The sequence below is a fragment of the Coregonus clupeaformis genome, chromosome 10 (genome assembly GCF_020615455.1).
Source record: "Coregonus clupeaformis isolate EN_2021a chromosome 10, ASM2061545v1, whole genome shotgun sequence".
In the NCBI taxonomy this organism is placed as follows: domain Eukaryota; kingdom Metazoa; phylum Chordata; class Actinopteri; order Salmoniformes; family Salmonidae; genus Coregonus; species Coregonus clupeaformis.
Genome location: NC_059201.1, coordinates 56654541 through 56676841, shown reverse-complemented (window position 1 = coordinate 56676841; position 22301 = coordinate 56654541). Strand labels below are relative to the sequence as shown.

Below are 22301 nucleotides of genomic sequence, written 5' to 3'. Positions count from 1 at the left end.
TACCGAGAGATCCTTGATGAAAACCTGCTCCAGAGCCCTCAGGACCTACGACTGGGGCTGAAGGTTCACCTTTCAACAGGACAACGACCCTAAACACACAGACAAGACAACGCAGGAGTGGCTTCGGGACAAGTCTCTGAATGTCCTAGAGTGGCCCAGCCAGAGCCCGGACTTGAACCCGATCGAACATCTCTGGAGAGATCTGAAAATAGCTGTGCAGCGACGCTCCCTATCCAACCTGACAGAGCTTGAAAGGATCTGCAGAGAGGAGTGGGAGAAACTCCCCAAATACAGGTGTGCCAAGCTTGTAGCATCCTACCCGTGAAGACTAGAGGCTGTAATCGCTGCCAAAGGTGCTTCAAATGAGTACTGAGTAAAGGGTCTGAATACTTATGTAAATGTGATATGTGGGGGTCTGAATACTTTCCTTACAACAAAATGTGGATAAAGTCAAGGGGTCTGAATACTTTCCGAATGCACTGTAGACAGGTGTGTGCCTTTCCTAATCATGTCCAATCAATTGAATTTACCACAGGTGGACTCCAATCAAGTTGTAGAAACATCTCAAGGATGATCAATGGAAACTCAATTTCGAGTCTCATAGCAAAGGGTCTGAATACTTATGTAAATAAGCAATTTCTGTTTTTTATTATTTGTCATTATGTGGTATTTTGTGTAGATTGATGAGGGAAACATTTATTGAATCTATTGTAGAATAAGGCTGTAACGTAACAAAATGTGGAAAAAGTGAAGGGGTCTGAATACTTTCCGAATGCACTGTATCTATACACGTGTCAGTGTCATGTGTTTGTGTGTTGTGTGAGCGTCTGGTAGTACCTGTGTGTGCTTGTCTGTTTGGGGCTGTAAGACCCTCCAGACCCTAAGCACACTAGCAAACATTTATCAGGGTTCAAGGTTATTACGATGGCATCTGACACTCAGTGAGTAAGCACTTTTATAGGGCAACAACATGGGCCTTCAAAATCCATAAACATGCCATCCCCATCGCTGACATGCCCTCATGGTGTGACTGCTGACATGTTGGGTATGAAGCTCAACACATTGGGGAAACTCATCCCTCAACTAGATTTTGTTTACAGTCATGTCAAAAAGTTGATTGATATGCCATCATGAAAGAGCCTTCCATATCTTTCTGGTATGGGCTTCTGGTTATAAAACCATATAATAGAAGAATGATAAGTAGGCCTAGTTCTATTTCTATGAATTATAATTATTAGTTATATTTATATGGACAAACTACTGATGGAAGTTGTGGATTCACCATTTCAGCAAACTATTTAAAAAATAATCTAACCTATTTATGATATTGAACTAATTTATAGTATTTTCCATCACTTGTGGAAAAACATATTGTGCATCATTGCCAAATAGAACACACGGAGCTTAGGCTATTTAGAAAATATTTGCGCAATTGGCCGAAGTGTGGTAGTAGTATTGACTTTGCCAAAGTTTCAGAGTTCTCCCAATCATGGACTCCAGTATAGTTCAAGCGAACCGCGTCACCTTCAGTTTAGGCCGATATGTTTATTTATAAAGCATGGGGCAAGGGCACTTCCTCGGTCTATCTGGGGTCATGCGATCCTCACAATGTGGATCCATAAATGAATGGTGTGGGCTCGCCGGCCACACCATTCAAGACCGATCCCTGATTGGTTATGAATAAACACTGTCCGAGTATATATATTGTGGCAGGCGTCACAGTTCCAAGAAACGAGAACACTGAATCTTCAAAGTTTCCAACAACGCAAAAAAATTAATTTGTGTTGAGCGCCAAGTGCCCCAGTATTTATTATTTATTAGCCTATCACAGCTTGAGAATGAGGTCACACATCCAAAGGGTACCACAGATAGTCGAACTGTTAAAAAAGAAAACTGTTGGTTTGCAGCACTTCAAGCCAACATCTTCAGTGTGCGTCCTGGACCCGAAGGATGCTACATTGGTTGCGCCTTGTCGACACGGTCTTCCCTCGCAGACTCAGAGCCTTGACTCGATACCTGGACCCACCAACTGGCCCTTATTTGGCAGTTTGATAGAACTACTACGCAAAGGAGGGCTGCAAAGACAACACAATGCATTGGTAAATGATAAAACAAATATTATAATGATAGGAATAATAGTATGAAGAATAGAAAAATGATTTCGACAGATGTTTTATTTTATTTCGTTTTAATAACTGATTAAATTGTTTTATTGGTGCATTAAATGTTTTGTGTCTGATATTTCTTCCTTTTAGATTGATTACCATAAGAAATTCGGTAAGATTTTCCGGATGAAACTCGGCTCCTTTGAATCGGTCCATATTGGCGCACCTTGCTTGCTGGAGGCACTCTACAGAAAGGAGAGCGCTTACCCGCAGCGTCTGGAGATCAAACCCTGGAAAGCATACCGAGACTTAAGAGACGAGGCATATGGACTTCTTATTCTGTAAGTGGCACTTTTCAGTATTCCTATGATATCATGCTATTTGCCTAACAGAAATATACAGATAATCTATTTTAACAGACGTAGCCTATAGCCTAATAATTAATATATTTCCTGCTGATTTTCAGGGAAGGGGAAGACTGGCAGAGGGTGAGAAGCGCGTTTCAGCAGAAACTGATGAAACCCACAGAAGTCGCGAAACTTGATGGAAAAATAAACCAGGTTTGTAAGATAATTTCTCTGCGGTAAAACTGCACAGTTGAAGTTGAATTTGATCAAATAATGACTTTTCATTGTCTCCAAAATGTAGGTGTTGGCCGATTTTGTTAGTAGAATTGGACAAGTGACTGACAATGGACAATTTGAGGACTTGTACTTCGAATTGAATAAATGGTCAATGGAGAGTAAGTAGCCTATTGATTATACTATACATAACATATTTCTAGCTAGATATAAATTGTTACAGTAAAGATTGTTGCTTATATGTAATTTGGATGTATTAAATCATTCGAAATATTCTAATGATCATTTAATTGTTTTAAAAAACAAAATTAAGTACAAGTCTTATAATTGATTTGTTACTGAGGAAAAGTTACATCAATAATACATGAATTCATTTTGTTAAATGTTTTCAATGTTTTGTTTATTATCTCATTACAGCCATTTGCTTAGTGCTCTACGACAAACGTTTCGGACTTCTGCATGACAATGTCAACGAGGAGGCTATGACCTTTATCACATCCATAAAGACGGTAAGTGGTCATTGAATTTACACATCCAGTTACTATTTGCATATAGTGACAAAGGTATTGTGGGCGCAGCTGAAGACCCCTGGATTGGGGATGATCTTAGTGATATTTTTGTGACATAGCTATATCGCTCTGAGTCTATAGATAGAGCGCAGTTCACCGAGTTCACTTTAGTGAGTGGGCTAATCACCACTGCTACAGTTATTGATGAATCAATATCTGAAACTGAGCACTGGGCAGGCAGAAATTTACTGGGGGAAACCAATATCTTCAGCAGCCAGGAGACATGCATGTATTTACAACATCTTTTAAACAACATTTTGTTATAGTAACCATGGTCCTGTGCTATAAATTGATATTGAAATACCTCCACAATAAATTGTTACATTTAAAGTCTCTCTCTCTCTCTCTTCCCCTCTCTCTCTCTGTGGATGTGTAGATGATGAGCACATTTGGCATGATGATGGTCACGCCAGTGGAGCTCCACAAAAAACTGAACACCAAAACATGGCAGGACCACACCAGAGCATGGGACCGTATATTCAGCACAGGTAAAAACACCTCCCTCTAAAACCTCTTCAATGCCCCCCAACTCTCGGTTCCAACTCCCCTCCCCATCCCTCTGAAGAAACCTGCCCTCCATGTCCCCTCTCTTCCCCCTGAAACCTCAATGCCCCCTGATCTCGCTCCCAAACACCACTAAAGCAACCCCATCGCACCTAACCACCACTAAAGCAACCCCCCACCCCACCCTGCTCTAACTTTCAACTGCCCTACCTCTAAGTAACCTCCTCTCCATGTCCTCTCTCCCCCTGTTGAAATCTCAATGCCTGCCACGTTCACTTCCAACCCCTCCCTTGGCACCCCCCAATCCCTCCACTCACAGCATGTGCTCCGCAGCTCTTTCTCTAGAGGAAGTATGACCCAATAACCACTTTGAACACATTTCCAGTCAGGTGATAGGAGAGAGAGATATATGAACCGGGTGCCGGTTCATATATCTGAATTAATTGATAATTAACTGAATTAATTGATACACCTTGCTGACAGAAAAAAAAAAAAAGTCGGTTCAGATGAAAAGGTGCTGAAATACGGGATTGTCCCGGGATGATAAATGCAGCCACATGGGATTATTAATTTTTTTACCATAGAGGTGGGCTGTATCGCATTAGTGGATACTCACACTGCTCTCAGGGCAGGTCTGCTGGTTTTGACTAGCAGAAGTGACTTTTCATAGCAGGTTAAGAGTACTTACGCAGCAGGTTAGGGTAATTAACATGGTAGGTTAGGAGAATGAACGTGGCACGTTAGCAGAATTAGGTTAAGGTTAGGAAAGGGGTTAGGGTTAGCTAAAATCCTAAAATTGTCCCTGACGTGATACGAACATATCTAGCTACAACCAGTCCAGTCCTGAGAACAGTCTTCGTTTCCACTAACGTTTGATTTGGAAAAAGCTTTTATTTTAATATTTACCATTGTAGCAGTTCAAAATAGCATTTTAAATAAAAAGGAGAATGATTAAATTAGCATTATTTAGACTTTTTGACTTTTGTTGCATTTAAGGGGGCTCATCGCTCATTCCCAACCTGTAAACAGTGGCCATGTATGTTGTGCTCGTGGCCAGATTCTGGAGATAAAAGATGGTTGAGGGCTTTTGAAAGTAGCGATAGGGAGTGGAAGTGAGTTCATTTTATGGCTTGTTTACTATAGATTACTTGTTTATAGAAATTTATAATTATCATTGTTTTATGACTGGTTTCAGCTTTCCACAAATGGAATCCATGTTTTGGTGAATAAAGTTGACCATTAGAATGGCTTTAAAAATGGACTATATGCAAAGTCATTGTTACCTAGTCTTTTTTTTACATCTTTCAGTTCATTATTTCACGTTTGTCTCTTGTTGTTGTCCCCAGCCAAAGTCTACATAGACAAGAAGATAAAGCGCCATGCAGGGGCAACAGGGCCCAGTGACGACTTCCTGTGTGACATCTACCGCCACAGTCAGCTGTCCAAGAAAGAGCTGTACGCCGCCGTCACAGAGCTCCAGATCGGAGGAGTGGAGACGGTAAGGATAAGTTGACAAATGTAACAGAGATGGTTCAGTGAACCACGCTCGCATGATGAGTATCCTTACTAATAATTTAGCATCACAACACTGAAGTGTGATGGGCCTAAATTTTTTTCTGGTGAACTGTGATGAGTAACATTGCTTGTCACCCGAAGACTTGCTTTATGCCTAGGCTTTAGCTTAGCGGGCTAACACAGTCTTGAGACCCGGGTTTGAATCTTGGTCGTTCAAACAAGGATAGGGCCAGATGTATCATTCAATTGCACAAGTGCCTATTTTGCTCCTCTATTTTCAGAAAAATAAGAGGGGAAAACATTACACTTAATCCTTTATTGTTGTTGACTTCATTCCTTACTCCCATACGTTGTTTGAACTAATTTACTCTACACTTGAAGTGGTATTCCCTCCCTGTGAGAGAAGAAACAAACAGGTGCAAACTGTAGTAGTAGTGGTTCAAAGGCTAAGGAAATCTGGTCTGCAGTCCGGATGTGACAGAAACAGCCCTTGAGGAACCCGTCACATTCCTCAGCTCCATTTACTGCAGTTTATAGTATCTCTCTGAATGAGTCTGACAACTCTCCCCTCTCGCGCTCTCTTTCTCTTCCTCTGCTGATGTTTTCTAGACTGCCAACAGCATGCTGTGGGCTATTTTCAACCTCTCCCGTAACCCCTGCGTTCAGAGGAAGCTGCTCCAAGAAATCAGAGAGGTTCTTCCTGCCAGTCAGAGTCCCAGTGCTGAGCACCTCCAGAGAATGCCCTACATCAAGGCCTGCCTCAAGGAGTCCATGAGGTACAGTAAGACATTACACTGGAATGTGACGCAAAAACAATAACACTGTAGTCACGAACTGCACTGTATGTCACTCAAACCGGTACACAAGTCCAAAACAAATTAGTCGAGGCATGGGCGCTTGACTTTGTCTGAAAGTGGGGGTGCAAAAAACACCAATAATAATTTGAATGAAACAAACAAAAAAACAAAAATTTAGTTGTTGCAATTTTTTAACAATTTCCTGCAATTCTACACTGTTTCTTCACAGGGGGAACAGAACACAAAACATTTTCTTAGGTTCTGCCTTAATAAATTATATTGAACTCAAGTACTCAAATAAAAAAATAAAAAAATAATTTAGAACACAAGGCCGGTAAAAAGTTATACATTTATCTAGGCCTATTTGCCAACAGTGTGCAACAATGCCAAATGTATCATAACCATTCAAGATAACAAATCCTAATTGCTAAATTGCCCCATATATATTCAGTCAATAAAAAAACAAGTGCCATTTAAGATTGACTTATTGAAACCATAATATCAACTAGTTATATTATATTGTGGAACACAATCTTCAAAAAGGCAGTAACCTCAGCAGTGGAGCTTGCTTGTAGAAGACTATGGCTCTGCAATGGAATTGCCTTGTTTTGTTAATTTAGCAGACAATAAACTTTTATTTCCCGAGCCCTTATCACAGTCATCACACACCTATTTTATAGTAAAAAAATAAATAAAAAAGTAATATGTCAGAATAAAATAGAACAGAATATTTTTCCAAATGAAAAAAGTTGGCAGTGTGAAGTGATGCGCATCTCGCATCTAGAACAGTTATTCTCAAAGAGTGATCATTTGAAACAGGGCTCAATTTGGTGAGTTGAAAGAAAAACATTTCAGGGTTACAAACCAAAATCGGTCTTCTTTTTGATATACAGACGTTCGATTTACAAGTGTTTCTCGAGTTTAATGCGGAAAGTCACGCAGGGAATGTTTAGGATGTTTGACAGGGGATTAGTTATATTTCCTTTCAACTTGCCTTTTAAAAATGGTTTGAGTATGTTTAACTGATCCTAAAGAGCTTATATGTACATGTATCCTCCTGCTTCAACACTATATTCCCAAACACTTTTTTCAAATTCCTGCAGGTTATCGCCGTCAGTTCCCTTCACGAGTCGGACCTTAGACAAAGACACTGTGTTGGGGGATTACTCCATTCCCAAGGGGGTAAGTGGATTACTTCAAATTCCCTTATTTAAGAGCTCATGTTGGGGCGATTACAGTCTCGGATCAATTCACACGTACATTTTGATTGATGTCTAATCAAGATTTTTGTTTTTCCTTTGCAGACAGTGTTGATGATCAACAGCCACGCTCTGGGTGCCAATGAGGAGTACTTTGACGACAGCAGCCGGTTTAAGCCAGAGCGTTGGCTAAAAGAGAGCAGCACCATCAACCCCTTTGCCCATGTGCCGTTTGGTATTGGGAAGAGGATGTGCATTGGGCGGCGTCTGGCAGAGCTACAGCTGCAGTTGGCACTCTGCTGGGTAAGAACAACCTCATGTGCCCCCAAAGTGGCCACCAAGTTGCCAACATGGGAGTATCACCGCAGGTAGTGCTGAACACCTGTGGGCGATATACAGTATATTACTCCCTCTTCCTGTGTCAAGTTTAAATGTATACAGTCCCTTCCCACATTTTGTTGTGTTATAGCCTGAATTTAAAATGGATTGCATTTATATTTTGTGTCACTAGCCTACACACAATACCCCAATAATTATGTTTTTAGAAATTGTTACAAATTAATTAAAAATGAAAAGCTGAAATGTCTTGAGTCAGTAAGTTTTCAACCCCTTTGATATGGCAAGCTTAAATAAGTTCAGGAGTAAAAATCTGCTTAACAAGTCACATAAGTTGCATGGACTCACTCTGTGTGCAATCATAGTGTTGAACATTATTTTTTTATGACTACCTCATCTGTGTACAACACACATACAATTATCTGTAAGGTCCCTCAGTCGAGCAGTGAATTTCAAACACAGATCCAATGGCTCACAAACAAGGGCACCTATTGGTAGATGGGTAAAAGAAAAAACAGACATTGAATATCCCTTTGAGCATAGTGAAGTTATTAATTACACTTAAGCTTTTCCTTAATGGTGTATCAATACACCCAATCACCACAAAGATACAGGCATCCTTCCTAACTCATTTACCGGAAAGGAAGGAAACCACTCAGGGATGGTGACTTTAAAACAGTTTAATGGCTGTGATAGGAGAATGAGGATGGATCAAGAACAGTGTAGTTACTCCACAATACTAATCTAAATGACAGAGTGAAAAGAAGGAAGTCTGTTCAGAACAAAACTATTCCAAAACATGCATCCTGTTTGCAATAAGGCACTAAAGTAAAACTTTCTTTAGGATAAAAATACACAGAATAGAGCTAAGCACAGGCAAGAACATTGAGGAAAACCTGGTTCAGTCTGCTTTCCAACAGACACTGGGAGACAAATTCACCTTTCAGCAGGACAATAACCTAAAACACTACGCCAAATATACACTGGAGTTGCTTACCAAGAAGACATTGAATGTTCCTGAGTGGCCTAGTGACAGTTTTGTGACCGGCTTGAAAATCTATGGCTAGACTTGAAAATGGCTGTCTAGCAATGATCAACAACCAACTTGACAGAGCTTGAAGAATTGTAAAAAATAATAATGTGCAACTATTGTACAATACTGGTGTGCAAAGCTCGTAGAGACTTACCCAGAAAGACTCACAGCTATAATCGCTGCCAAAGGTGATTCTCAGGGGTGTGAATGCTTATGTAAATTAGATATTTCTGTATTTAATTTTCGATATTTTCGCTAAAATTTCTAAAAACATGTTTTCACTTTGTCATTATGGGGTATTGTGTGTAGATGGGTGAGAAGAAAAATCTATTTAATTCATTTTGAATTCAGGCTGTAACACAACAAAATGTGAAATAAGTCAAGGGGTATGAATACTTTCTGAAGGCACTGTATAACCTTAAGTTCCAAGAAGACTTTGTCCAACAATGTGTGTTAACCTTGAAAAATATTTTTGTGTCACCATGTGAGTCTTACCTCAATTGATACTGGTTGTCCTTTCTAATGATTTGGTTGTCATAATCTAATGATTTCTCCCTTTCCCCCCCTTTCTATCAGGTCGTCAGAGATTATGAAATTGTGGCGACAGATAGTGAACCAGTTGATACTATCCATTCGGGGACGCTAGTTCCCAACCGTGAACTCCCTGTGGCTTTCATTAGACGATGAGGTAAGAATAACATTCACTCTTGAATATACCTAAAAATCATCCATATACTGAAGCTTAAATCAGAGTAAAGACAAATTATATATATATATATATATATATATATATATATATATATATAATAGTGCCTTCGGAAAGTATTCAGACCACTTGACTTTACAGCATTATTCTAAAATTGATTCAATAAATAAAAATCCTCAGCTATCTACACACAATACCCCATAATGACAAAGCAAACGCAGGTTTTTAGAAATGTTTGCAAATGTTTTAAAAATAAACAACAGAAATACCTTATTTATATAAGTATTCAGACCTTTTGCTATGAGACTTGAAATTGAGCTCCGGTACATCCTGTTTCCATTGATCATCCTTGAGATGTTTCTACAACTTGATTGGAGTCCACCTGTGGTAAATTCAATTGATTGGACATGATTTGGAAAGGCACACACCTGTCTATATAAGGTCCAACAGTTGACAGTGCATGTCAGAGCAAAAACCAAGCCATGAGGTCGAAGGAATTGTCCGTAGAGCTCAGAGACAGGATTGTGTCAAGGCACCGATCTGGGGAAGGGTACCAAAAAATGTCTGAAGCATTGAAAGTCCCCAAGAACACAGTGGCCTCCATCATTCTTAAATGGAAGAAGTTTGGAACCACCAAGACTCTTCCTAGAGCTGTCCGCCCGGCCAAACTGAGCAATCGGGGGAGAAGGGCCTTGGTCAGGCAGGTGACCAAGAACCCGATGGTCACTCTGACAGAGCTCTAGAGTTCCTCTATGGAGATGGGAGAACCTTCCAGAAGGACAACCATCTCTGCAGCACTCCACCAATCAGGCCTTTATGGTAGAGTGGCCAGACGGAAGCCACTCCTCAGTAAAAGGCACATGACAGCCCGCTTGGAGTTTGCCAAAAGGCACCTAAAGACTCTAAGACCATGATAAACAAGATTCTCTGGTCTGATGAAACCAAGATTGAACTCTTTGGCCTGAATGCCAAATCAAATCAAATCAAATGTATTGGTCACATACACATGGTTAGCAGATGTTATTGCGAGTGTAGCGAAATGCTTGTGCTTCTAGTTCCCACAGTGCAGTAATATCTAGCAAGTAATATCTAACAAGCGTCACGTCTGGAGGAAACCTGGCACCATCCCTACGGTGAAGCATGGTGGTGGCATGATCATGCTGTGGGGATGTTTTTCAGCGACAGGGACTGGAAGACTAGTCAGGATCGAGGCAAAGATGAACGGAGCAAAGTACAGAGAGATCCTTGAGGAAAACCTGCTCCTGAGCTCTCAGGACCTCAGACTGGGGCGAAGGTTCACCTTCCAACAGGACAACGACCCTAAGCACACAGCCAAGACAACGCAGTAGTGGCTTCAGGACAAGTCTCTGAATGTCCTTGAGTGGCCCAGCCAGAGCCCGGACTTGAACCCGTTCGAACATCTCTGGAGAGACCTGAAAATAGCTGTGCAGCAACGCTCCCCATCCAACCTGACAGAGCTTGAGAGGATCTGTAGAGAAGAATGGGAGAAACTCCCCAAATACAGGTCTGCCAAGCTTGTAGAGTCATACCCAAGAAGACTCGAGGCTGTAATCACTGCCAAAGGTGCTTCAACAAAGTACTGAGTAAAAGGTCTGAATACTTATGTAAATGTGATATTTCCGTTTTATTTGTACTTTCTATTAGCAAAAATTTAAAAAATCCTGTTTTTGTTTTGTCATTATGAGGTATTGTGTGTAGATTGATGAGGGGGAAAAAAACAATTTCATCAATTTTAAAATAAGGCTTTAATCTACCAAAATGTGGAAAAAGTCAAGTCTGAATACTTTCCGAATGCACTGTATATACATATATTTATACATACACACATACACATACATATATATATATATATATATATATATATATATATATATATATATATATATATATATATATATATATAAAAATACACAGTGTGGGAAAAAAGTATTTGATCCCCTGCTGATTTTGTACGTTTGCCCACTGACAAAGAAATGATCAGACTAGAATTTTAATGGTAGGTTTATCTGAACAGTGAGAGACAGAATAACAACAAAAAAATCCAGGAAAACACATGTCAAAAATGTTATAAATTGATTTGCATTTTAATGAGGGAAATAAGTATTTGACCCCTCTGCAAAACATGACTTAGTACTTGGTGGCAAAACCCTTGTTGGCAATCACAGAGGTCAGACGTTTCTTGTAGTTGGCCACCAGGTTTGCACACATCTCAGGAGGGATTTTGTCCCACTCCTCTTTGCAGATCTTCTCCAAGTCATTAAGGTTTCGAGGCTGACGTTTGGCAACTCGAACCTTCAGCTCCCTCCACAGATGTTCTAAGGGATTAAGGTCTGGAGACTGGCTAGGCCACTCCAGGACCTTAATGTGCTTCTTCTTGAGCCACTCCTTTGTTGCCTTGGCCGTGTGTTTTGGGTCATTGTCATGCTGGAATACCCATCCACGACCCATTTTCAATGCCCTGGCTGAGGGAAGGAGGTTCTCACCCAAGATTTGACGGTACATGGCCCCGTCCATCATCCCTTTGATGCGGTGAAGTTGTCCTCTCCCCTTAGCAGAAAAACACCCCCAAAGCATAATGTTTCCACCTCCATGTTTGACAGTGGGGATGGTGTTCTTGGGGTCATAGGCAGCATTCCTCCTCCTCCAAACACGGCAAGTTGAGTTGATGCCAAAGAGCTCCATTTTGGTCTCATCTGACCACAACACTTTCACCCAGTTCTCCTCTGAATCATTCAGATGTTCATTGGCAAACTTCAGATGGGCATGTATATGTGCTTTCTTGAGCAGGGGGACCTTGCGGGCGCTGCAGGATTTCAGTCCTTCACGGCGTAGTGTGTTACCAATTGTTTTCTTGGTGACTATGGTCCCAGCTGACTTGAAATCATTGACAAGACCCTCCCGTGTAGTTCTGGGCTGATTCCTCACCGTTCTCATGATCATTGCAACTCCACGAGGTGAGATCTTGCATGGAGCCCCAGGCCGAGGGAGATTGAGAGTTATTTTGTGTTTCTTCCATTTGCGAATAATCGCACCAACTGTTGTCACCTTCTCACCAAGCTGCTTCGCGATGGTCTTGTAGCCCATTCCAGCCTTGTGTAGGTCTACAATCTTGTCCCTGACATCCTTGGAGAGCTCTTTGGTCTTGGCCATGGTGGAGAGTTTGGAATCTGATTGATTGATTGCTTCTGTGGACAGGTGTCTTTTATACAGGTAACAAGCTGAGATTAGGAGCACTCCCTTTAAGAGTGTGCTCCTAATCTCAGCTCGTTACCTGTATAAAAGACACCTGGGAGCCAGAAATCTTTCTGATTGAGAGGGGGTCAAATACTTATTTCCCTCATTAAAATGCAAATCAATTTATAACATTTTTTACATGTGTTTTTCGGTTATTTTTTTGTTGATATTCTGTCTCTCACTGTTCAAATAAACCTACCATTAATTATAGACTGATCATGTATTTGTCAGTGGGCAAACGTACAAAATCAACAGTGGGTCAAATACTTTTTTCCCTCACTGTATATATATATGTACACTGTATATATCATATCTCAAATGAATATAACACACACACACACACACACACTTGTTGAATAAACACCGTCTGGAATGCGGTTTTAACCAATCAGCATTCAGGATTAGGCCCACCCGTTGTCTAAACACACAATACATAACGTTAAAAAGGTACATTCAACTCCCAAAAAGTAAGGAAACATATTAGCAGGCTGTGAAATGTTATATTTGATTCCATGTGTTATTTTTTCCTAAACAGGCTTCAAATACAGATCATTCAGACCTCACAACAGAAAGATAATAGTTCTGGGCCTGAACGTCCAGAGAGACTCCCTATATTGCTGCTCTGTAAATAACAAAGAGAAAATATCAGATATAAATATATTTTTATGTAATCCTGTCACATATACCTCAAACTAATATAAATGTATTTAAACTATTAACTATGAGAGTTAGCCTACTTGTTGACCAATAACTGCACTTTACTGCCCACTAATCTTAAACAACTGTTCTTATGTCGAAAATATTAATTAAATTATATGATGTTTGTATATGTTGTGTCTTTGTATGATAAATTATATACAGTACATGTATAAAGGCTACTTATGTATATTTTGTGTATAAATTGCAATAATAGTGTCAACATGATGTACATTTAAAACATTGTATTTCTTAGAGAGATTATATTCAAATAAAACTAAATATATTTCATCCACTTTTTGTTTTTGTTGCAGTATTTTCAATGTTTGACATTTAAGTTACTTTGTGGAATATGATTTAAGATTAATACAACTGTATCATGGCCACACACAGAAGATAAGGACCTAATGATGTATGGCTTTGGTATATCATAGTAATCAAGTGTTATTTGCATGTGATAATGTCATGGAATGCTCCATGGTAATCTTACCGGCTCTTGTGCTCAGCTCAGGGCTCCTATTCAGTCAAACCTGCATTAGCAATAGCTACCTCAACTATCCACTCACCATAGTACGGCTAGTCTTATAACAAAAAATATCATAGAGATAAAAGGTAATGTCCACTGCCCCCCTCTGCCATTCAGTGTTCTGCTACAGTCGTCTTTAATATTACAAGTATCTGTAATGGTAATAGATGGGTATAATATGAACCTATTATAATATAGATTTCATAAATGTACTTAACTGTAAATGTTTAGGATTTTTTACTAATCTGGTATCAATTGTCTGAAATACATAATCTCCTGAAAAAGTGGTAACATTGTTAATTTCTGCTTTGGGAATTTAGTGTATTTGAGGGAGCATACTGTAACGACCCTGGGTTTATAAGCGCGGATATCGACTCCGCCACGGGAGCATGCTTTTGGGGCACAGTCGATGGCGCGCTGGACTTCGGGCTAGAAGGTTGAGGGTTCGAGACGTGCTCCCTGCCAGTTTCATTACATAGCATTTGCATATAGCATTTGCATGTATCTTACTGATTTAACATCTTATGAAAAGAGGGGAGAGAGGTAAAATCACCAGTGTTAAATGAACAGTGTCAAAAGTGATCGACTCCCATAGAGTTGTTTTAACAACTGGCAGTGCCAAATGACCCCTAGCGTCAGTGCTGATAACTGGTGTTAATTGCTAAGGTATAACATTTTACTCTATCAGTGTAGACTTTTACTCAGTAAGTGTAAACATCATCACAATCCCGCCCATAAATTAAGTTTCTGCCGTTAAAATTTCCTATTTTCTCGACGCCATTGTTGGATCAACAAAATCCTAATTTGTTCCACGCAAAGGTGAGTTTTAAACAATTATTTCACTGATATTATTTTGCTATTTTAATTTAAATACTTGATACTTGGTTGTCAGACTGCAGTGTAACATAAAACGTCTAACAGTTTTGATTGTGTGTGTGCAGCTAACGTAAGAGTTACTTGCGTTTCACTTTTTACACGTCTTTGCTAGATAGCTAGCATGCTAGCTAACTAGCTCGCCCCTGTCCCGTGCAGTTAGTTTGCTGCACTTGGTGGTTTCATGGGCGCGTCTCATTTCAGCACCAAGCTTTTTCAGCCTCATGTTAGTTTGTTCTCTTTATTTCAGCTGCTTACTATATATTGAGGACTAATCAGATTAAGGTGAGTTGTTTATTTAGCCATATTATAACAGAATTTTCGACTTGTGGGTGATGCTTTTAGATAAATATTGTGGCCATTGCATCGGCAGCTAGCTAGTCTAGCTAACTGCGTTTCCACTCGCTTAATCACCAGTTCATTTTGGCGGTCTTGTAAGACTGCTCCTAGAACATGACAACATACTACAATGTCTAGCTGGAATTATTAGTGTATTTTACTGGACTAATTAGCCCGTGTCCATATTCAACCCTGAAATTCAATGCTGAACAAAAATATGTCAAGATCATTGACCTGACACTTGAAAACCTTTTGATTGGAGGTAAACATTTAATTTGTGATTGGAAATAAATGTATTGTTTTCATACATTTACAAGTCAGTCTGATTACTCTTACCATTACGATTGCAATTCTAATTGTAGGTTGTTGTTTTAATGTTTGTCACAGAGACTCACGGGTAAGTTTAAGGGAAAGATTCATAAGGAAACTTGTTGAGCTTTACTTGCTCCCATATCTGCTGAATGTTAAAAATGACTTCTGTATCAGTATCTCAGTCACATAATTGGTTAGTCTACTGCTGACCATCCACTGCTATTGGTAGAAGATTTATCTTGTATCAAACTCGATGGCCATGATACTGCTTCAAAAATCACTCCTGATTTTTAGCTGACTGGGGACCAATGCTGCTTGTGGAGATTCTGATTGCCGCCTAAACATAATATTATATTCTTGTCAAGACATCACCACCGCGCAGTGTGAGAGAAACGTTTGCACAAGGCATCGTATCCTTGTTCCCATACCTGAAGGATCCCTACACCGCAAATGGATATGACAAAGGGCATCTGCGTTTAATTAGTCTGGTATGGTATCTGAGCAAATGGGTTATGGTTATTTCTTTTTTTCTTTTAAAATTAGTAACCATGTTCATATTCTTAAGGAACATTATTATGACCCTAATAGTGGAGAAGGGTACCTCTCGTATAGAATCAAAACCGTTCAGAGAAAATTGGCTTAATCTGAGAAACTCAACTATACTCTGGAGGGCCAACTGCTGAGAGGGAGTCCAGTCCATCCACTTTGGTTACCGTGAGGGAAGACCAGTGCAGAGAGGTCATTTCTCTTATGAAGCATTCTTCTGATGAAGAAACAGTCAAACAGAAGATGAAATTGACCTTTGAGTACAGGAAGAAGATGACCCACGACCCGAGTAAATGCTCCACCATCCTAACCGAATTTCCACGCTTTCTGGATGTGAAGGGCTTGGTAAGACTTTTTTTAAAGAACAGTTTTAAGTTGTATAAATTGCATTTAATCTCTAGATGCCACTTCTGTAATAGTAGTTCAATTAATGTGTATGCTGGTGATATACTCAAATTAAGTGGAATGTTTTGTGAGAAAGAAATTGACTTGCACAAAACTAATGTTTTTGTTCTTTGTCTTATTTGTTTCAGATTGAACAGGATTTTGTGCTGCTGTTTGGAGAGGGAACATCAGCCAAGTTTTTGGGGAGGTGGCCAACTACATTCAAGCAAAATATCATCATGCTAAGCAAGACCCTAAGCAAGGCCACTCAGGGAGCTGAACTTCAGGAGCTGATCCAGATGGCAGAATCTGCAGTTGATGAGGGAGCTGACACGAATGCTGACGGTTAGATGATCATAATTTATCATTTATATTTCAAAAAACTCTGAAATGTTAATGTCACTGATGATGGAACTACCATTTTAATCAGGATCTCTTCTTTGTTTAGGATAAATAATAATAATAATAATATGCCATTTAGCAGACGCTTTTATCCAAAGCGACTTACAGTCATGCGTGCATACATTATTTTTTTTATTTTTTTGTGAATGGGTGGTCCCGGGGATCGAACCCACTACCTTGGCGTTACAAGCGCCGTGCTCTACCAGCTGAGCTACAGAGGACCGTAGCGCAGTACTTTTGACCAGGGCCCATGGGGGAGCACGGATAGTACAGAACGGCTTCATTCTTTCGATCCAGCTGCTGTGAGAGGTAGCGCAGGTAGCTCCTGCAGAGTAAAGGCTTGGGTTGGGCATATCGTAAACGGGGGTATGCGTGTGTGATATTTTAAGGCTGGGGAGGGGGTCTATGTAGACGGAGGCACGTGTGTGTAGAGTTGCACGGTTTACCAAAACGTCTGTTCTTTTTTAGGGGAAAAAAAAACCTGGTTCTGTACCCCCCCCAAAAAAAAATTTAGTATGTTCGGTACTTCTGTCAAATGTATCTCACGTGATTGAGGATGGGACGCTGACCTTTCCTCCATCCTTCCCCTACTCCATTTGATTCCTCCTTCATCACAAGGCCGCAAAAGACCAGGCAAGATGTCTCCATCCCAAGCTGAACAGCATCTTGTGATATTCCAAAAGGTTTGTATTGGCATTCTTATTCTTGGACAGTGCTGCAGCCGTTATGATGAACTAATGATGGAGTTTGTTTCTGTCGTCTTCAGGCAGGAACCAGTATCCAGGAGCACCTTGATGCGATTGACCAGAGGCGCCAAACATATCTTCTTGCAGTCGGGACCAGGAAGAGCAGCATCCATGCTTACTTCATCATCCTGGACAAGCGAGCCTTGCCGTGCAAGTCAACGAGTTCTCTTGGTGCCTTCAATGAGCTTTTCAAGACTCACTTTGTTTTTGGTACTGCTTACAATACAATGCTGCTCAACATGTACACCTTCATACAGACAACTGTGTACAACATAGACATTGGGAAGGTTAAGGAGACTCCAAGGGTTGCTGAGCTTATGATATGTTTTGTTTGCCATGCTAGTCATGGAAGTACCAACTTGCTCGTGAGGCATCTCTAGTTGATGCATGGAATTTGCCCTGGTAGAATTCTTAGACTAAAATGTGGTCAAGCAGATTGTTGTCGTGTATTTGGTAAATTTTCAGGCTTTAGGAAGCATTTGAACAGGGCACATTCCAAAGACTGTCAAATTGTGTTAAATGGCTAACTTGGATGCTAAAACAGCTGTTGATAATCAGCCAAGTAATGCTAATTTTCCTTAAAATTCTAGTTGAAACCATGTTGTACCAATATCTAACAAGAACACACTTGATATGTGTGCGTCTGCTATTGCACAACTGCAGGCTGCAAGTGTAGGTCAGACAACTGTAAATAGTTTTGTATCTTCCGTGGAAGAAGCAGTTCAAGAGATACAGAGTCAAGCTAAAACGACCGCACTTACATGTATATCTTCAAAAGACAAAGAAACTGTCCGAAAAATCCAACATTCTTTTCAGGATATTGAAAATCCTTTCACATTGTTGAATTCAATATCAAAACGAAGTGCTTATTTTATACAAAAATGGGGAGCAGTTCAACCAGTTGAGAATGTCCTTGGTTAGATTTGACAATACTGTAGAAGAAACAAAACTACTGGAACCTATGATCAAATAGTCATAACTGATACATTTTCTTACGTTCCAATTCTCGAGACATTGCAGTCAATTTTGAAGAACCCAAAGTGGCATGTTTAACTCAGGGCACAATTTTAGTTTACTTTGATTTGGAAGATGGACTACAGTGGCTTGTGAAAGTATTCACCCCCCTTGGCATATTTCCTATTTTGTTGCCTTACAACCTGGAATTAAAATGGATTTTTGGAGGGTTTGTGTCATTTGATTTACACAACATGCAAACAAACAAGAAATAAGACAAAATAACAGAACTTGAGCGTGCATAACTATTCACCCCCCCCAAAGTCAATACTTTGTAGAGCCACCTTTTCCAGCAATTACAGCTGCAACTCTCTTGGGGTATGTCTCTATAAGCTTGTCACATCTAGCCACTGGGATTTTTGCCCATTCTTCAAGGCAAAACTGCTCCAGCTCCTTCAAGTTGAATGGGTTCCGCTGGTGTATAGTAATCTTTAAGTCATACCACAGATTCTCAATTGGATTGAAGTCTGGGCTCTGACTAGGCCATTCCAATACTTTTAAATGTTTCCCATTAAACCACTCAAGTGTTGCTTTAGCAGTATGCTTAGGGTCATTGTCCTGCTGGAAGGTAAACCTCAGTCCCAGTCTCAAATCTCTGGAAGACTGAAACAGGTTTCCCTCAAGAATTTCCCTGTATTTAGCGCCATCCATCATTCCTTCAATTCTGAGCAGATTCCCAGTCCCTGCCGATGAAAAACATCCCCACAGCATGATGCTGCCACCACCATGCTTCACTGTGGGGATGGTGTTCTCGGGGTGATGAGAGGTGTTGGGTTTGCGCCAGACATAGCGTTTTCCTTGATGGCCAAAAAGCTCAATTTTAGTCTAATCTGACCAGAGTCCCTTCTTCCATATGTTTGGGGAGTCTCCCACATGCCTTTTGGCGAACACCAAACGTGTTTGCTTATTTTTTTCTTTAAGCAATGGGTTTTATCTGGCCCAGCTCTGTGGAGTGTACGGCTTAAAGTGGTCCTATGGACAGATACGCCAATCTCCGCTGTGGAGCTTTGCAGCTCCTTCAGGGTTATCTTTGGTCTCTTTGTTGCCTCTCTGATTAATGCCATCCTTGCCTAGTCCGTGAGTTTTGGTGGGCGGCCCACTCTTGGCAGGTTTGTTGTGGTGCCATATTCTTTCCATTTTTTAAATAATGGATTTAATGGTGCTCCGTGGGATGTTCAAAGTTTCAGATGTGTTTTTATAACCCAACCCTGATCTGTACTTCTCCACAACTTTGTCCCTGACCTGTTTGGAGAGCTCCTTGGTCTTCAGGGTGCCGCTTGCTTGGTGGTGCCCCTTGCTTAGTGGTGTTGCGGACTCTGGGGCCTTTCAGAACGTGTGTGTGTATATATACTGAGATCATGTGACACTTAGATTGCACACAGGTGGACTTTATTTAACTATATGTGTGACTTCTGAAGGTAATTGGTTGCACCAGATCTTATTTAGGGGCTTCATAGCAAAGGGGGTGAATACATATGCACGCACCACTTTTCCGTTATTTTTTTTAAATATTTTTTTTGAAACAAGTTATTTTTTTCACTTCACTAATTTGGACTATTTTGTGTATGTTCATTACATGATATCCAAATAAAAATCAATTTAAATTACAGGTTGAAATACAACAAAATAGGAAAAATGCCAAGGGGGATGAATACTTTTGCTAGGGACTGTATGTATGAAGAGACATCCTCTCTTTTCTAAAGAGAAAAATGCATTCAACTATTTTAGGACGACTTTGAGACTGCTAATCCATTGGGATCAAAAAAGAGTATTCACAAGTTGAGAGGTATAAACTTTACTTTGAGAAATGTTCCCCCCAAGTTTAATTCAATTTTGGTACATTTTCACTTATGTGCACTCTTCCATACCCAGGACCTTTGATTCCATTCTTGAGCCAATAGTAAGGGATTTGAAAGTGCTTGAGACTGAGGGTATTGAAGTTCCCTTCTTCAGTGGTCGTATACATGGCAGTATTGTCCAAGTAACTGGAGGTAATCTTGGTATACATTGCCTGTTTGGTTTTGTGGAATCATTTAGTGCTCGTTATTGTTGCCGTTTGTGCCTCACTGAGAAAGTGGATGTTCAAACTGTGTTCTCTGAGGATGACCCAAGAGTGACTTTACGAACAAAACACATGCACTCAGACCGTTGTCAAACTATTCAGTCAAACCCAACACTACCTCGTGTACGGTGTGAAGCATGCTTGCTTATTAAACTCTCTGCAGTACTTCAATACTACAGACAATTTTTCTGTTTATATAATGCATTACATTTTAGAAGGAGTTGCACAATTTGAGGTAATTTGTTACAGTATATAACTATGGCTACACAGAGAGGAGGAATTGTCCACCTGCAGTAAAATTGGATGATGGGAGCAATGATTTGGGTCTAAATGCTATTCAGTCTTGGTGTCTTCTCCGTAATTTGCCATTGATATTTGGTGATCTGGAACAGAAAGATACATACTGGCAGCTGCTTCTGTTACTACTACAAATTGTAAATATTGGGTTTTCTCCTATACTAACAGAGGGCATGACTATCTATCTGAAGCACCTAATTGCTGAACATCATAGGCTTTTCAAGTATTTGTTTCCTGATAGAAATCTGTTACCGAAACACCACTTCATGATACATTATCCTCGTTGTATAAGGAATGTTGGGCCCATTCTTCACTCATGGTGTATGCGCTATGAGGCAAAACATAATTTATTTAAAAAACTACTGAAGAGTTTTAAGAATGTCACTATGACCTTAGCCAAGAAACACCAAAAGTACATGGCATATAATTGTGAAACGTTCAGCCAGGATAGACTAGCTATAGGTCCAGGAAAGATGTCAAGGCTCAATGACCTGAAAGAAGGCCATGAGATTGCTGCCAAGTTGAATGTCTCAGTGCACACAAATGTTTTCTCAGTTAAATGTGGAAAGCACCATGGCACAGAATATCGTCTTGATTTGGTCATATGTGGTGAAGTAGTCATTTAAATGCCAGTATTTTACAAAATTAAGGCTATTGTTCTGAAAGAGGAAAATGTTTTTTGGGTTGGGTCAGCTCTTGAAACCTTATGTTTTGATGATCATTTGCATGCATTTAAAGTTGTTTTGAAGTGAAGTCTACCATGCAAGGTATTTCATGTAAATGACATCATGTACCACAAACCTTTTGATTTGCTCATGTCATATGGAGCAAGGGATTTGTTGGGCTACATTTCCCCCTACTGTCACTTGATAACAGTTTAAGCCAGGGCTGAGACTTATGGTTTGGTCATAATAAACATATTTGAATGTTGAAACAGCTTTGCTTGAGTTTATTGTGAAATTCCAAGTTATTTTACAGAATATAATTTCCATTTACATGGGGGAAGATTAAATTAATTAACACTGAATAGAGTAAACACATTTTTACTCTAATAGGAGTCACCCTAGATCAACACTAGTGAGTGTCACTATAACACTCAAAGTGTTGATTACCTCTTAGTGTTAAATTTGATCAACACCCGCAGTGTTAACTTTTTGCACTCAGTGTTAAATCAACACTATAAATGTAACACTTTGATCAGTGTACTTTTTACTCTGTGTAGAGTGGGACCATATGTACTCGCTGACAGTGATACATTTAACACTTATAGTGTTGATTTAACACTTTCAAATTTACTCTGTAGAGGAATACAGGTATAAACCCCATGCCGAAAGGAGCAATGTGAGATCAAAAGTTGACAGCACTATCACTAGACCAGACTCTGACAAACTGATATAACTTTGTTTTAATGTCTTATTGATAAGAATAATATGAATTATATATTTTTTTAATCAACCAATTGGAATCCTATAGGGAGAAGATTCCAGTGTGGAGAAATATGACT

At 39.9% G+C, this 22301-nt stretch overlaps 2 protein-coding genes across 2 annotated transcripts; both read left to right on the top strand.

Moving 5' to 3' along the window:
- The first annotated feature begins 1690 nt into the window (after positions 1 to 1690).
- LOC121575591 (1,25-dihydroxyvitamin D(3) 24-hydroxylase, mitochondrial-like) lies at positions 1691 to 13591 on the top strand. Its single transcript, XM_041888778.2, has 12 exons — positions 1691 to 2099; positions 2256 to 2446; positions 2572 to 2665; positions 2754 to 2847; positions 3104 to 3195; positions 3632 to 3743; positions 5106 to 5257; positions 5884 to 6050; positions 7175 to 7253; positions 7376 to 7573; positions 9216 to 9327; positions 13136 to 13591. The coding sequence occupies exons 1-11, from the start codon at positions 1839 to 1841 to the stop codon at positions 9324 to 9326; spliced, it is 1551 nt and encodes a 516-aa protein (XP_041744712.1). The 5' UTR covers positions 1691 to 1838; the 3' UTR covers position 9327; positions 13136 to 13591.
- A 1938-nt stretch (positions 13592 to 15529) lies between these two features.
- On the top strand, positions 15530 to 18583 carry LOC123491668. Its single transcript, XM_045223295.1, has 4 exons — positions 15530 to 16237; positions 16426 to 16621; positions 17297 to 17361; positions 17445 to 18583. Exons 1-4 carry the CDS (start codon positions 16097 to 16099, stop codon positions 17802 to 17804), a joined length of 762 nt encoding a protein of 253 aa, XP_045079230.1. The 5' UTR covers positions 15530 to 16096; the 3' UTR covers positions 17805 to 18583.
- The last annotated feature ends 3718 nt before the right edge of the window (positions 18584 to 22301 follow it).

Bases quoted from the DNA above. Each gene is read 5' to 3' on its own strand.
- LOC121575591 (XM_041888778.2), top strand. From the start codon at position 1,839: ATGAGGTCACACATCCAAAGGGTACCACAGATAGTCGAACTGTTAAAA. The intron at 3,196-3,631 runs GTAAGTGGTCAT...GTGGATGTGTAG, and splicing joins TTATCACATCCATAAAGACG to ATGATGAGCACATTTGGCAT. The intron at 7,574-9,215 runs GTAAGAACAACC...CCTTTCTATCAG, and splicing joins TGCAGTTGGCACTCTGCTGG to GTCGTCAGAGATTATGAAAT.
- LOC123491668 (XM_045223295.1), top strand. From the start codon at position 16,097: ATGAAGCATTCTTCTGATGAAGAAACAGTCAAACAGAAGATGAAATTG. The intron at 16,238-16,425 runs GTAAGACTTTTT...TATTTGTTTCAG, and splicing joins TTCTGGATGTGAAGGGCTTG to ATTGAACAGGATTTTGTGCT. The intron at 16,622-17,296 runs GTTAGATGATCA...CTTCATCACAAG, and splicing joins AGCTGACACGAATGCTGACG to GCCGCAAAAGACCAGGCAAG.